The sequence below is a fragment of the Lissotriton vulgaris genome, chromosome 4_1 (genome assembly GCF_964263255.1).
Source record: "Lissotriton vulgaris chromosome 4_1, aLisVul1.2, whole genome shotgun sequence".
In the NCBI taxonomy this organism is placed as follows: Eukaryota; Metazoa; Chordata; class Amphibia; order Caudata; family Salamandridae; genus Lissotriton; species Lissotriton vulgaris.
This window is the reverse complement of record NC_141691.1, coordinates 1,667,859,080-1,667,876,569: the sequence shown is the minus strand read 5'-3', so window position 1 is coordinate 1,667,876,569 and position 17,490 is coordinate 1,667,859,080. Positions and strand designations below refer to the sequence as shown.

Here is a 17,490-nt window from a genome sequence, read left to right as displayed (position 1 = left end):
TTTCAAAATGATTCTTTGTTATGGATCTGTGTAATAATATGCTTTGGTACTAACTATTTTGCATAATATGTTAAGACATCATGCACTGGTATTAAACAATAAAACTGTTAAAATCAAAACATGTCTTGTCTCTGTGATTTGCTCAGAGCTTCTGTCTTTTAGTATTTGTCTAATGAATCATTTCATTGAAATCAGGTAATGTCACTTAGCCATCAACATATTTGAATAATTTGACAAGTGAATTTTCAGGAAGTTTTAGTTAAAATATTTTACAACTTTGAAAACGATTTTACCTTGTTAAACTTGAAGAAGGTAGTGATTGACTTGTTTTAGTATATCAGTGGAAAGTTTTAAAGATCGATTACTTATCTGATTACCCAGAGATAGTCAGATTCAGAAAGGCTTTATTTCGATAAAAACATATCATAAAAGCATCACATTATTTATAAAAACACATTTGGATTTGGAATTAAAAACAAGAGATAATCTATTTACACCAAATTTTTACAACCAATATTTACAAGTTAAAAACAATGTTTAAACAATTGATTAAAAATCAAATTAAACATTTCATTTAAGCCTTTTGTTTCTAACATGCCATGCCCATGATAAAAATTTAGAGAGGCCACAAGCATACGATGGCCATGAATCTGCCATCAAAATGCGCAATGCCTCCTTGTGAGACCTAGTGCCTAACAACAGACATAAAGGTTTGAGCCACCTATTTCTTGGTTGCATGTACGCCGGACATTCAAACAGGAAATGCGCTACAGTTTCTAATCTGGTTAAACAGATAGGGCAAAATGCTGTTGTTTGACCCGGGGGTTTCCAGCGAGCTGTTAGGGCGCGCACTGGAAGAGCCCTGACCCTAAATCTAAAATAAAGGGCCCTATTGAATGGCTTCCAGATAATATCCAAATAAAGTTCCCGAATCGGCGAATCCTTGAACTTTAGGAAATCATCCGTAAGCCTACCCAGAGCGTGATCAGTACTAGTTCTAGACGCAACCCAATTCCAATAGACGTTCTTTAAAGTTGCCTTCGGAGGAGAGGACCTACCAACCCATGCCTCACTAAGGCCCAAATCGCCAAGTAAAGCTTTTACATCTTTTAACCACTTTACTTTGTGCCATCCAGGCAATGACATTACTTCAGATAGCCCTTTAGCATATTTGGCCAATTCAGGTACTCGCCACAGCCGGGTCCATAAGAGCAACGGCCGAAGCTTTGCCAAATCGCTAATAGGGTGACAACCTAAATCAAGCAATAAAGGTATCATTGGGGTACTCTGGGGAAGTGACTTAAGGTCCCTATAGAACTTATTTTCGGACCTTGTCAGTTCATCTGTACTAGTAGTACCCCATAGCTCTGCCCCATAGAGAGCAGAGCGGACTCCCTTTGCTTTATAGATGTCTATGACAGGGACTATCGCCTTATCGAACAGGAGCGCTGTTCCTTGAGCAGCGCCCCGGCTACCCTCTTATGGGTTAGCAGCATTTTAGAAAGATGTGGGGTCCACTGCATGGTATGCGATATACGTATGCCTAGATAATCAAACACAGTGACCCTTTCCATAGGCACAAGGTTCAGTGTAGGGAGATGGCCAAGTTTTTTCTGGGGATTCATCACCAAATACTTTGTTTTGTCAGTGTTTATTACTAGACTCCGCTGCAAGCAAAAAATCGGGAAGTTATCTAGGAGGTTTTGGAGCCCATAGGGGTCTTAGATATTAAGAGCGTATTGTCCGCAAATAGGAGGGTAGGGATTCGCTCGCCCACCAGAGATGGTTCATCTGAAGGATCTTTAAGCAGATGCTCAACCACACCATTCACATATAATGAGAAAAGAGTGGGAGCAAGAACACATCCCTGGCGAACCCCTCTCTCTACTGGGATTCTGTTGGTTTTCTGGCCCTCTGTGCCCCATCTTACTTGAGGAAAGTTGCCTTCATGGAGCCTCACCAATATGGACAAGATGTAACATGGAAACCCCATATCGGAGAGTACTCCCCAAAGAATCTCCCTGGGCACAAGGTCAAAGTCAGTCTTTAGGTCGATGAACGCAAAATAAAGACTGCTTTTGCCTATAACAACCACCTTCCAGTAAATTAACATTAATCTAAACGCCTGCTCTATTGTGCCCGTACCAGCCCTAAACCCCGCTTGGTAATCGGAGAGGATCTCGTTTTCATTAATCCATTGTAATATTCTCTCCAGTAGCACCTTACTGACAACCTTCTGGGTTGAGTCTAGCAAACTAATAGGCCGATAATTAGAGGGGTCGTCCCTCAGCCCCTTTTTAAAGATGGGCACGACCTCTGCATCATTCCACGACTCGGGGATGGCAGCACCTCTCTCAATGGCGATGAGCAAGGAATGAATGAACTTCCCCCATTTCGGCTTATCCGATCGGAGCAAGTCCCCAGGGATGCCGTCCGGGCCGGCTGCTTTTTGGGGCACAATGGTGCTAATGGCATACTCCACTTCCTTAATTGTAAAGGGGAACTCGTTAGGATCGCCCTGCAAAACATGAAAATAGATGTAACTAAAGCGCTAGACCCTAGTAGACAAGTATACAGTTTTGAGAAGTGGTCAAACCATGCTTGGCTAGTAATATTACATGTAATGAGGTCGCTATCTGGTCTATTTCTTGCTCTTATTTTATCCCAAAAGCGTCTAGCATCCTTGCTAGAGCTGCCAATACTGGTCTTCCCACTCCTTTTTCGCATTTATTATTGCCTGCTTATACTCTTTTCTAGCACACTGTGTCAAAGGTTGCAACTTCCCTTTGACAGCCTTAATCAAGGCTGACTTTTTATGCCTGCATGTAGGAGTGAACCAATCATGAGCACCCTTTGGCTTCTGGGACCCTATCACCTTGCCCCCTCGTACTTGCTTCAGGAATAATTTCCCTACAATCTTTTTTTTTTTTTTTAAATTTTTGGTAAACCTTTATTATCACATAAGGCAAGAACAACATAAGGCCAGAAAAAGCACAGCCGGCCATTTTCACAGAGATGATCAATGCAAATCAGTAAATCAAAACATATACATTCCGCCTCCTCAATTCCACATCGACGCCCAGGATACTGTCACACCATAGTGGTATCAGGATAAGAGAGTTTTTTTAAAAAAGTTTAAAGATAGAACAGGATCCGATAGCATACAATCTAGTAATACCAGAACTAGGGGACATCACAAATCAGGATATGCACATTCGGGACCGCTGCAGGCGGGGCGCTGGCACTAACGCACAATAAACAGGATAGACAATAAATAGTACATTACCCCCCCCAATGCAGCACATGCCCGCCGTATCTGAAAGCACTATGATAGTATCCCCCATACTGGTTCAGGACATAAGAACACCCAACAAGCCATCTACCTCTCGGAATCCCAAAGATAAGAAAAAGAAAGAAAGGAAAGAGAAAGCCAAGCAAAGCAAGAGAAAAAAAAGAGGCCCTAGGAACTGGAAAAGGGAAAGAAAACAGAGGAAACCCCTCCCCCCGACCCCCCACCCTGCACCCCTGCCTCCGGCTACGGCCTCCCCCTCAGCAGCGTGCCTGTCGCCCATTTATGAAACCCGAGATTTAGAAGAGAGAGAAAAGAAACTACCACCCACCTAGACTAAAAGAAGAGCCCAAGAGAGGGAAGGAAAAGAAAGAAAAGAAAAACGGAGGGGAGCCCTCCAGCAGTCCTCCGGCCTTTCCCTCTGCAAATAACGGGTGTGGACAGGACGTAAAACATTTCTGCTAAAGTCAGTACAATAGAGCAGTGCACTAGGCACAGGATCAGCCCAGCAAGTCAACAAGTGAAACAATATGCCGCACATCCCTCATAGACCCTTAGACAAAACGTATCGAAAGGGAGGAAACAGCATTTATCCTTGTCCAGTTCTGCGCATACCACGATGGCCCACCATATTGTCGCACTCCAAATCCGCAATCGTAGGGAATAGGATGAACAGAGCAAACCCAGACCGCAGCAAGTCTGCAATGCTGTGATGTGACCGGACCCCATCCGAGCCCGTGTCCTGCCAGCGTGATGGACCCAACCTGACGCTATAACATGACTGCCACATTTCAATCGGCGTAACAGAGCAGGGAAAGATCGTCACGTTGTCAAAACATGGCTGGAGCAGAACCATAGATACCAGCAGCAAGGCGTGGAAGGAAGTTCCATCGCTCGGTTCCAAGCAAGTGCCCATGGATAGTTCTAGATCACCAATGTCACCAACCGGAGATGGTTCGAGAGCCCGTGTCCCGGAGTTTTCGATATCATTAGCCGGCGCCATAGTGCCGTGTCTGGGCAATAGATGAGGCAGCTCACTGTGCGCCAACGAACCACCCGGTCCCATTTGCTCCGCCACAAAGACTGCATCATCCAGTTTATCACCCAGTGATCGGGCATCCTGCTCCAAGGTATCACGATGGTCAGCTAGGGCAGCAAAGAGATCGCCAAGATGTAATTCTGCTCCGTGCCCCCCTTTAACCAGACTTCCCTGCTCCATTGTTTGTAAATCAGGTCGGGACTCGGTCTCATGGATGCAGCACTCTGCTCCCCTCGCTACGTTCCGAGGGAGCACAATCAAAGATTGTGGCCGAGGCACGCGCAGCAGGGCATCAGGAGTCATAATATCACCGGCAGGTCACCCAAACAGTGGAGGCACAACCAAAACACAGCCGCCGATGGTGTCAGCGCTATTAAACGCGGCCGGGTGTAAATTCGGGATTCTCCCGCAATTAGCGGGACGGGTCTCACCACGGTCCCGGGCGGCAAGCGACCAAAGTTCCTGAAAATCACGATTCACTTAGGGGAACCATGCAAGGTCGATCCCCAACTCATGCCCCCAATCAGCCAAGTGGGCGATCCATATGTCAGCAGTTCCGATTCGATCCGAAGCCGCCCGGCCCCCCACTGCAGCTGGTGGCCATTGTTGTTCAATTAGTGGCCGGCCCTGCAGTCCAGTCGAGTCCCCGGCCTTGAAGCATCCTCGGGCCGCAAACGCCGCTGGCTGTTTCTCCCCGTGTGGGGCTGGTACGAACCTCGGGGACGCGCCGTCAGGTACCGGAGCTGTTCCTGCACCCGTGTGTGCCCTTTCGAGTCAGGACATCAGGCAGAAGGTGCCCTCGGGAGGAGATGTTACACGGAGCCGAGGGACTTGGCGGCCATCGCGGTCGCCGGCTTGGCTCCGCCCCCCTTCCCTACAATCTTGATGGTATCCTGGAAGACGAGTGTTGCCCTACCTGGGACAGGGTGGTCTAAAAAGATAGTATCCAACTCCCTTTGCAAGGCTGTCAATGCTATATCAATAGCCTCTACCTTTGCTTTGTCCAGGGCGACTTTACACCACTTAAGGCGTCTCCCACAATTAGATGGGAAAACTTTAGGGGCAGGCTCTGATTTGCTTGATGTTACTTCATTATCTTTTCTGGGCCACAAACACTTAAGGGTTGGAGAAAGCAAGTTGTGGTCACTATCTACAGGGGGTAAGACAACCATGTCCAGGAGAAACTTCCAGAGTATAAAATCAAGGAGGATGTAGTCAATCCTTGACATGTTGTTCACCCTATTGAATGTGTCAGTGCCCATTGGGTCAGAATTAGTTCGGCCGTTGGCTGCTCTTAACCCAAACTCCATGGTCAATGCATTCAGCTGAATCGCCCTTTGGGGCCATCTTTTTGTTGGCTGAATGGTTAACATGGGTATGCCCCTCCTTGCATCGTCCTCACCTAGGTCCAAAATATCCTCTGTCACAAGGGGTTCATATGTACAATTAAAATCACCTGCGACAAGGACTTGCATGCCATCATTGCAATCTCTAAGTTCGCTTTCAAGGATGGCTACTGTTGGAGACAAAGAACCATTTTTGTACCTCTAGCATATATGTTAAATAGTTCAAGGGTTCGCCCCCTATTAGGACCCCTCAAAGATATTCTGAGGACATCTGGGGAGTTGCACTGCTTATGCGTAATATAGCAACCCAGGGAAATGCTTACCCAGATAAGAAGCCCGCCCGAAGGACGGCCCCTCCCAGTGAATGGGGGTACTGCAGGTTGGAAATAGGTAACATAACCAGGTCTGTGGATGGGTTTCAGGCTCCACGTCTCCTGGAAGATGCAGATCTTATGCGCATCCACCAAGACATTCCAATCTGGTGAGCCTATTTTCCTGTGAATATCTGCTATGTTCCAGCTAATAATCTTGATTATCTCATTGTCATCCAATACTTGGTTCTGCGGGGAGACGAGTCGTGCACTACGGGGGTTAGGCTCTGTTCTAACCGACTCCGTAGCCAAAATAAGCGGGGGAGATATGCCCGATACCGGGACATCTTCTTGGTTAATTGGTTGTGCTGCTAAAGTCAGGGGATCACCTGTAGAGCTATATGCTAGGTTAGAAGAAAAAGGATCATTATGTCAATACCCTAAGTCGGGGCCATAATATTCTCGTCTATTGCCGAGGTTTGGAATGGGATGGATACAGTGGTCATCAGGAAGCCCTCCCCAGGATTGGTATCCATAATTCTGCCATTGGGTCTGAGGCGCTTGCTGCGGGTAGAAATACCCCAAACCAAATGCTCTTATTCCGCTATTGCCAAACTCGTTATAATAGTTGCAAATAAACTTTATGACACGCATATCCCGAAAATTAACTAGGATGCAGTCGCCTGGAGTGTCTTTTGCTCTGCTACCCACCCAGCCCACTCTTCTAACAAACAGAACCTTTCCATCTAATTGCCTCGGCAAGGGCCTGTTATTGTTTAACCAATATGTAGTTTTGTTTTTGAGTTCAGAATATGAATCTGTTTTACCCAGTAGTAGCCGAGTAACTCCTGTTAAGACAACTACATAGGGCATACTTGCAGGGGGCAAGTCAATAATGGGAGAACTAGGCCGTACACTACCTGTTGCACTGGATTTATGGGCCGGGTTTATGTTCTCATTTGCTACATTACTGGGAATGTTTTTGTCTTTCTGAATCTGCATAGATGCACCAGTAGTACCTCCCTTTCCTTCTATAGTTGCTACGTTAGTGGGGGCATTTTTATCTACTAAAGTTTGTGAAGGTTCACTGGCTCCATGCCCCTTATCCCCTTTTGCTGTTGAGTGTTTACTTGGTTCACTCCCCTTTTTTGGAGCTGGTGCTGAGGGATTATGACTACCCGTTATCCCAGGGACATCTTTTTGGTTTGGAGAGGCAATAATGCGTGTCTGTGACGAATGTGGCAACTTCTGTTCAGCAGGAGCAGAGCTATTTTTAGAATGTAGCTTAATTAACACCTTTACTGAAAAGAAGTTGTCAAGAGTGCCTTGTTCAAAACTGTCGAGCCTTTTTGATAGAGCATTTATCCTCTCAAGTACCGGCAGTACAAGGGACTTCATGATTTGTTCAATATGAGCAATAAGAGTGATATCTTTAGAGGGACTTGGTGAGCTACCTAGGTTTAAGCTATCACCAGGGAATGGAACGGTATTGGTGTTAGAAGTTCCACTGTTGGTTTGGGCAAAGGGTTTCTCCAGCAAGGCCTCCATTCTTTGCATGAAAAGATCATCAGATATTGGGCCTATGGTTTCAGCTAAAGTAGTTACAGTATCAGATACATAGCTACAATTATTCTCTTCCCGTGATACTTCATGCTTGTCGGCCCCTTTCTGTCTCTTTTTCCTATTACCTTCTACGGTCCCCTTAGGCTTTTGGGCAAAGAAATTATCTCTAGAAGCTAATTAAGACCTAAGCCTAGCCAGCTGCCCTCTTGTAGTTACACGCGGAGAGCCTCTATTTACACTTTGGTCTCCCTCAGAAATCGAGGTCGAGCTTAGTGACCTTTCACAATTCTCGCTGATTTTAGAGTCATCTGCCTGGGATAAAGGGGTAATTGGTGTCTGGGATAACCTATTATTAGGGGATAGAGGTAAAGTCTCAGGGGGCACATTACTCTTCTCAGGAGATACAGCTTGAGCCGATGTGCCCTGCCGAGCGCCTGGGAGGGAAACAAAAGTAGGTACCAAAATTGAGTCTTGGGAATTAGTAGTAAACATTGAGATGTTAGAAGAGGGCAAGGGGGGTGAAAACCCACAGGCAGTGAAAGACGACGTTCGGTGCTTTCTCTAGCGTTTACCACCACCCCAATTGTTTTTTGCAGCATGCGATCTATCGCCGTCAAACTAGGAAGCTGAGGATTAACGGCTGCATTTTCCTTGGATACAGGGACAGATATTTAGGTTTTGCGCCTTCCCATTTTTAAGCACTCTCAATAAGAAGCAAAAGTGTAGGACATAAGACCATTGGGCCAAGAAGGGTTGCCTAGCCCAGCCTCACCCGGCCACTAACGCCACAAATGGTCCCGCCCTTGTCCCGGGCTTCTACCGGCGCGTCGAGGGACAGGACGTGGCTTTATGCGCCTCCTGGCGCACAGCGGTGATGTCACACGTGCACCGAGGGCTGCTGGGGCCTGTAGTTGTCCGGCTGACCGGCGGAGCCAAGCCCGGCCGGTCAGCTTCCTGGTAGAGCAGGCAAGCCCGGGAAAAGAGAAGAGCAGAAATGCGGGGGAAGGCGGAGCCAAGCTCGGCCTCGGGCAGAAAGCAGGTCAGTTTTGTTCCCCAAAACCTCCACAATAAGGTCCAAGAAGTTTCGGCTGCTCCCAGAGGTAGTCATATTGCAAGATGAACCAACCCAAAGAGTGGTTAAAAAGAACGAGGCAAATCCTGGCAAGAAATTGAATTCCATTAGTGTGGTATAAAACAGTACAAAGGAGATTCTAATCAAAAACAAATGCATATTAGAATGGTGGTGCAAAGCCTTCTTGTACGATAGGTACAAATTACACTGAATGCATATGTTCAATTAAAATCTTAACAAGGAGGCATCAAGTGATATTTTCTTAGATCATACTTTCTTTAGCAAATGGAAGGCTATGCTTCCATTGGCCGTTCCTGGCAGTCCTGACTGGACTGTTCCTATTGCAGCAGGACCTAGGCTGATTTGAATTATTTGAATGTGGTTACTTCCTGACTGAGGTGGGATGGTGGGTCAAAAATGTACTCTGATATTGCTGCAAGTGATTACTAATGGCCGAGATTAATTCAAGCATTCTACCTATCACTTTTTGTTTTACTCATCAGAATCACTTGCATCGCATGTCAACTTCTTCAATTACTGACAGCTTAAAAATAGAATGTGAAATATTTGATGCTAAGATTTTCTCAACACTCAGGTATGGCCACAAAAATAAAATTTGGTAAACATTTAACAAAAAGTGTTTAGTATTGAGCGAAACAATCAAATTAGTGAAATAAGCTGTTCTTTTGTGACAAGAAAGAATACGGGTCTGCAAAAGTACTTTTTTGCATGGTCTCCCCCGTATTCGTGCCGGCGTATGTTTCTCCTTTTTTAGCACTGCACACTGGGGCACTGCTGTCCAGTCCCAAATGTATGTGCTCTGGTCCTCAAAACATTATAAAAGTGGGCAGTTCTGAATTAGCCTAATTAACTTTCCAGTACACCCATAGTACATGATGTAGGAAAATACTTCAATTGCATGGAAAAGTTAAATATCACCCTGGACTGCAGCACATGTTGTGAAATCCACTAGGCTGGCAATGAAAACATAGGGGCATATTTACATGGAGCTAGCGCACTGCAGCATCATTTTTTTAATGGTGCGCTGGTGCTTTCTTTGCACCATATTTACAAAGTGATGCTACAGGCCTTTAGCGTCACTTTTACCACTCCTGCGCCTATTTTACACTGTGCTAGATCCGGATTTGGCAGAGAGCGAACATGACATGCAAGGAAGTTATTCTCACTTAAAAAGCCACCCAAAACGACACTGCTATTTACAACGAAACAGGAAAATGACGCTACTTTGGCAAAAGATGCGCAGAATTCTACTAGCTCCAAAATGTACTGATACAGCACACCAGGAGTAAAAATGACCACATTGCCACTTGTATAAAAGCAGAACATACACAAATCACTCTGTCAAGCTCAATAACAATATGGACCTACTGCTACTGCAGCTCAGAGCACCAAGAAAACCACCACCACCATCACCACGGAGGCAGCACAGATGAAGGGAGCAGATGTACCAGCAGAGGATTATTGCCCACATCATTGCCCATTATAGGCTAAGAAGGGAGTGCATTGTCGACCTCCTGTACCAGATTGCAACAAGGCTGCAGCCAACATCGCAGCGGTTCACCAACATCCCTCTGCAGGCCAAGCTTCTGGGTGTGCTACACATGCTGGCAACTGGAACTTTCCAACCCACCATAGCCATAGTGGCAGGAGTATCCCATCCATCCTTCTCGGCATTCCTCCACCTCATCCTGAATGCCATCATAAGCCTCACATCCCAGTACCTCATCTTCCCCAACACAACACAGAAAGAACAGGAAAATAAGCAAGGCTTTTATGCCATTGCAGGATTTCCACATATGTTGGGAGCAATGGACTGTACACATGTGCAACTTGTGCCTCCAGCAGCTACATCAAGCCTGTACAGCAAAAGTAAGCACGCACATTCCATGAATGTGCCGGCAATCGTGCACAATGTCCTCACAAAGTACCCGGGGAGTGCTCATGATTCCTTCATCTTCGGCCATTCCACCATTAATGAGCGCTTCCAGAATGGAACATATGAGAATGACCTACTTGTCGGTAAGTTCTTCTGAAGTACATGACAGATCATATGACAGTCAATTATGTTGGATAATGTTGTCATGGTAGCGTTGGGCTGAATGAGACAGTGCATATGTAGTAGGTGTGGGCCTATATACTTGCGTCATACTACATGCGCAACACAACCCTACAGAGTCACCCATATTGAGACCACCTATGCCAGTGTGTGCCACATGTACAAATGAACTGCGCTGCTAGAGCATCACTTTTCATGATGCTCTGGTGGAGCAGATCTCCAACTCATATATATGAGGCTATGCAAAGTCAGCCTGCGTCCCCTTCCATGGTCTCGTAGATATGCAGTACAGCAAGCCAGAGCAAAGTGCTGTATTTCCTCATCCTACATTAAGGATGTGACCCATGGGTCAGCAGTGGTCTTTTACATGCCACACCAATGAAGATCTCACACATTTCCACATATCCAAGGAACAGGGACCCTGGGACTGTTTGCTAATGGTGTGCCTCCTAGGAGGAGTTGAAATGAGGGTAAATGATAACATGTCTCTTTGTCATTTCCAATTTCAATGTGTGTTCTGCATTGCGCAGGGCCCATAGTATGAGGGAATTGCATAGATTGTTTGCTTTTGGTGCAGTGCAGAAATGTGTCCCTTAAAGCATTAAGTTATTTGAGGACACAACGCTGACACACATGCACCCTGGTGCAAAGGGGTGTGAGTTGCCACTAGTCACCAATATGTGATGGTGCATATGCAGGTGAGCCATTGATGTGCTGAATGTTCGTAATATGGCACATTCCAGCCTTTCTCGTTGGATACAGGTAAGTGTAGTCAGGAGACATTCAGTGTTGCCCTGTGGCAACAACTGCTAAATGAGGCCCTGTATATGCATCCAACTGTTTGAAAGATCCCCACTAATGCGACACTGTGTGAAATGCTATGTCTGTGTCTCCCCAGGTAACTCCCATGGTCTTGAGTCATGTGATGTATCCCAGACTTGTGAAACTGAGAAATGTAGTCATATTTTAACCTTGCAAGATCGTGTGCATCATGTTTAAATTCAAATGTCATCATAGACACACATCCCATCCTATGTGCACACCATTTTGCAGTGCACAATCCACGTCATCAGTCTTCCAGGGCTCCATACTATGCAACAAGGCACAGCCTCATGCGCAAAGTACATCTCCTGAGACAGGCAACAACACAGTCACCTTGGGAATAATGTGCCTGCTTTGGAGTGATGCTGCACATTTTCTCCCAGCGCAAGCCACAAACCCTGGACACAGATTCATGTGGAAAAGATATCCAACACTGTCCCCAAGCAGTGTGGCAGTGTAGTTTACCAGATGCACTGTACAGCACAAGACTGTCACATAACTGTAACTCCTTGTGTACTGTCAACATAGTGGACACAGTGCACTGCTATGTGTACACTATCATGGCCTACATTGATATCCTCTCACTACTCTCCCCTTGGCTGTAGCTATTTAGCAACAGTGGCCCCAACTCTCGAGATGGAAGCCCACTTGTATGTGTGCAGGCCTCCTCTGGCTATTCCCAATTTGGTTCTGGCAGCTGACTTACTGCCACACAGTGATGGAACCCAGATCATAGATGGACTCCCATGTGACAACAACACCTACATTATGCATGAACATATCCAATGGACTGACATGGCAAGCTGCTCTTACGTGATATCGGTCAGGCAGCACCTCACATGGTAGTACTGCTGGTAATGGTGACATGTACCTACCCACTTTTCTAAAACAACTTCCCATCCACCTCAGCCTCTGATTCTCCCAGACTCCTGTCCTTTGTGGTGACTAAGACGTTTTTCTTATCCCTTGACAGTTCCCTGAACGACATCCTCTGACTTTTACATGTGTCACAGTGAGACAACTTAGGTCCAGATTCCACCCTGGCACATACTACATCATCACTCAGATCCACCTGACATGTAGAATGTAGTACCACAATGAGCTATTGTCTCTCATCCCTAACCAGCTGCAATACAAGTGTGATCCAATCAGACACAGCAGTGCATGTGTATTGGTGAGGGTACCTTGTAGTAAACATGTGCCTTCTCACCTCCTTGCCATGCAATGTCTCCCCATTCAGAGTAGACACAGTGGCAGTTCAAAGTGCACAGCAAAATTCCTACTATGCACTGCACCAGCAGGAACACACCATCATTTGTTTAAACACATGTAGTCCTCTGGTGTACATGACTTGCATTTACTCCCACACTCAGTCATATTTTGTAGATGACAGGAGTTCAGGTTGTCCCTACCATGGCAGCTGAAACTTGTGTGCTCTGACCCTGCATGCCAGGACTGCTGCTTGCAATGCAGTTTAATGTTGGCTACTCTAGACGAGGCTCTTGGAATGTCCTTATGTGTAGATACATCCCATGGAAGAAAAATCCCCCACCCCTCAGGTGGGTTGTTTCTTCTCTAACAAACCCATTATATGCCATGGATTTGCAGGCTAGGTCAGTGTGCATGGGCCCGGTTATACAGAGGGGCATACTTACAAGATAATGACGCAGCGCCACAAGCAATTTTGCTTGGTGAGTGGGTACCTGCATTGGCGCTAGGCAGCCTATTGTTTATGTTTATGTTTATGTTTTTGGGATGTTTATTGCGCACAACTACCCGAGGGTGTCTCGGCGCATGTCGGGCTTCCTGAGCCGGAGAGCAACCACGTAATCATTGATTAAATAACCAGGTTTTCAGGAATTAACGGAAGCTGAAAAGAGTGGGGCTGGGTTTGATGAACAGAGGGAGAGAGTTCCATAGTCTAGGTGTTGCTACTAAGAAACGTCTATCTCCCCAGGAAGTGGTTCTGGTACGTGGGACGGAGAGGAGATGAGTGGAGGATGAACGAAGTGGTCTTTTTGGAGCGTAGATCTGAAAAGCAACCTTAAGAAACCTGGGTCCCAGGTCATGGATGGCTTTATAGGCAATGCAAAGTGCCTTAAACTTTATCCGACTCTTGACCCTTAGCCAATGCAGGTGACGAATGGCCGAGGAGGTGGGACTGTGACTGGGGATGCCGAGCAGAATCCTAGCTGCAGCGTTTTGGACTGACTGTAGTTTATTTAAGACGTGTTCTTGAGTGTTGAGGAAGAGAGCGTTGCCATAGTCCATTTTTGAAAAAGCGAGGGTGGTGATCAATGTTAATCCTGCAGTTGGAGGGAGATATGGCAACAGTTTCTTGATCTTCCTCAGTATGTAGAAAGAGGATGAGACCGCTGCGTTCACATGGTGCTTAAATAACAGCCTGTCATCAAACATAACCCCGAGGTTTCTGACCCTTGTAACCGGAGTGGGAGGGGGGCCCATTTGACTGGGCCACAGGTGGCGGACCATTCCGGTGAGAAGCTGCCAAAGGTCATCACCTCGGTTTTGTCCGAATTTAATTTGAAGCAGTTATTTGGCATCCATGCGCTGATGGCCAACATCCCCTCCTGAAATTTTGCGGCAACGGCTGGTCCATCCTTATGCACTGCCAGTACCAATTGGGTGTCATCCGCATAGGTGGTTAGGAACAGCCCATGTGCTTTTATCACCCTTGCCAAATCCGCCACATATATTTTGAATAATGTAGGGCTTAGCGCGGAACCCTGAGGCACCCCGCACGGAAGGGTGAAGGTGGGAGAATAGAAAGAGACCAGTTTCACTGTCTGCATGCGGTTGGCCAGAAATGAAGCAATAAGGTCCCTGGCTAGATGGGAGACCCCCAGGGATGTGACACGGTCGATCAAGCTGGAGTGATCGACCGTGTCAAGGGCAATGGATAGATCAAGGAGTATTAGGACCGCCACCCCACATTGGTCCATTATGGTCCTGATCTCGTCAGAGGCCTTTATCATGGCGGTTTCGGTGCTGTGGCCCTTCCTGAACCCGAACTGGGTATCGTCTAAAAGTTGGTGACTGTCAATGAACCCTGAAAGCTGGCTGTTCATACCTGCTTCGAATATTTTGGCCGGGAATGGGAGACAGGCAATCGGTCTGTAGCTAGCTGAATATGCAGGGTCCAAGGAAGGTTTTTTCAGCAGGGCCTTAATGACCGCCTTTTTCCAGATTTCAGGATAAATACCTGTCTGAAAAATGGAATTGCATAAATCAGTGAGCGGGGGAGTGATAACCTCATTGAGAGCGCTCAGTATGACAGGGGGACAGGGGTCTAAGGGAGATCCCGATTTGATGGAAGTGGTGAGTTTGCTGATCAAGTCTGTCGAGACCAGCTGAAAGTTGGGAAAGATGGGTGTATTTAAAGGGGCAGAGGGAGGTGGGTCAGAGAGGTCCAAGCATTTAGGATGGGAGAAAGATGAAAAAATATTGGTGACCTTAGTAAAAAAGAAAGTGGCAACCTCATTACAGAGGTCTTGAGATGGCTCAGTAGGAGGTCCTGTAGGAGGATTGGAGAGAGAATCGACTACTTGGAATAGCCTTCTTGTGGAGTTTTTGGCGGGTTCTATCTGAGCTTGAAAAAGCGCCTTTATGATTAATGATGGATTTTTTGTATAGCCCTAGCGCATCTTTGTAGGTTTGTTTGACCAAAGGACTGTAATGCTTACGCCAGCGTCTTTCCCAATTTCTACAGAACTGCCGCTGTTGTCGAAGATCCTCGGTAAACCATTGGGCAGATGGCGTGGCCTGGTTGGAAATAATGAATTTCGCCGGGGCAACATGATTAATAGCATCCAAAATCCACTTCTGGTACCTGCTTGAGAGGAGATTGGGATGTGGTGCTGCCTCGTAGGAAGATGCAGCCAATATGTTGGACAATAAGGGGTAATCCAGGTTTTTCCTTGCTCTGGTACTAATGGGGGTACGAGATGTGAGCTGAGAGGAGTTGGGGTTGTGAGCCAAAATGGTGAAGATGACAGCGGAATGGTCCGACCATACTACAGGAAGAACAGTGATAAGTGAGATGTTGGGGTCATTGGTGAACAGGCCATCAAGCGTGGGACCTGCTTGGTGAGTAGGTGCTGCTACTAGCTGCTGTAGTCCTACCGCCCGTAGGTCAAAAATCAGTTGATTGGTATCTTTGTCCCCTACGACTTCAAGATGAAAATTGAAATCCCCCAAGATGGTATTGTTAGAATGGGATAAGGAGAGTTCTGTAAATTCGTCAAGAGCTGATAAGAAGCGGATGTGTGGGCCGGGGGGGCGGTATAGAAGAATTCCTTTAAAAACGTGGTTGTGGTTAAGAGTGATGGAAAATGTACAAGCTTCACAGTCCAATCTATGCACAGGCTCGATTTTGGGCTGAAAAACCGCTTTATGAATGATAGCTAAGCCACCTCCTCTCCCTGTGGTTCTGTCCTGTCTTACCACACAGAAGCCCTCTGGTGTGGCGGAGCGGAAGTGCGCCAGCACAGAGAAAAACACTGATGGTGTGCCTCCTAGGAGTCATATTGTTGTAAATATGACACATCCCTGCACTTTCCTAATTACACAGCTCAGTGCAACAAGATGGTTTGCTGCACCACGTTGTTATCTTGAAAACATGCCCCCATCTTTTTTTCCTTTATATTCTGGGACTTGAAGTTCTACTGACTGATGTTGTACATTCAACTGCAAATGCCATTATGCAGAGGAATGGTAAACGTGGACTGGTGCTGCACTTCACACAAGGAAGGGATAAAGGTGACAGAGCTAGACTGAGCTGTGCAAAGTGTAACTGGGCAGTGAGACTTCCATTTATGTTATATTTAACCATAAATGATCCAGCATAATAGGTCTGGGAGGGGTCCCCATTTTCCGTGAAGTTCCACCAGTGGCACAGTCTGTTAAGTCGTGCTTCTTGCACTTTTTTTTAGCTCTGGGAGTTTGTCCAGTTCTTTAATATCAGCACGAACTGCACTACACAGTGCACCTGAGGGTGCTGCTGCTTTCTGCCACTCAAGTAGACATTCTACTCAAGCTGCAGCTTTCTGAAAGCGAGCAGCAGATTTCTAAATGCTAGCGGTCGTGACCTGGCGCAACAACCTGGGTTGAGAAATCTCACCGGGATAAGGTGTAGCATCTGATTTTTTCTTGTGAGTACTCTCCAACTTTGGCGAGCTGCTCGAGAGAAAAAACTATACTCTGCTTCATGTCACAGAGTTTTTACGGATCTCTGTGCAGAATGAGCAAAATTCTGCAAACTCCGTAATGGTTCCTAATTCTTCGCCCACCCCTACAGCATTATCAGGTAGATTCATCAAGCTAAATTGCGCTCGCAAAGGGCCAGATTCTGAGAAGCTGGCCCTTTGCGAGTGCAATTTTTGCATTTGGGATTCATCACCCCAAATGCAAAAATCGCTATTTGCGAAATCGCATATTTGCGAGGAATTGGATTTAAGGAATCTCTATTAGAGATTCCTTAAATGCAATTCATTAATCAATTTGAAATTGCGAATTCGCAATATTTGGTTATACCACGAAGTCTGACTTCGTGGTAAATTGCGAAAAATTAGAAAAAAGCACTTTAGTGCATTTTTCTCTGTTGCATGTTACACACACACATGTCCTTTGGACATGTGTGTGCGCAACACCTGTGTAAATTTGCATTTATGGGGTGCTACAGGGTGTCCTTCTGACACCCCTGGCACCCTTGAAATCGCTATCTTATTTGCGATTAGCTAATTGCTAATTGCAAATAAGGAATACTCCCCATTCATTCCTAAGGGCCTTTAGGCCCATAGGAATGAATGGGGAGTTATTCCTCATTTGCAATTAGCAATTTGCTAATCGCAAATAAGGAATGTGTAGGAATCGCAATTTATTTTGCGATTCCTACATGAATCCCGTTTTGCGAGTCTGTAATAGCGATTCCTTATGAATCGCTATTAAAGAC

General features: G+C 46.1%; 1 protein-coding gene across 1 annotated transcript in view; it reads left to right on the top strand.

The window, feature by feature from the left end:
* The first annotated feature begins 10,083 nt into the window (after positions 1-10,083).
* The window catches only part of LOC147724387 (uncharacterized), a 55,500-nt gene continuing 48,093 nt past the window's right edge, over positions 10,084-17,490 (top strand). The window contains exon 1 of the mRNA XM_086918032.1: positions 10,084-10,660. Coding sequence (XP_086774158.1) covers positions 10,084-10,660 — 577 coding nt within the window. The remainder of the gene's footprint in view (positions 10,661-17,490) is intronic.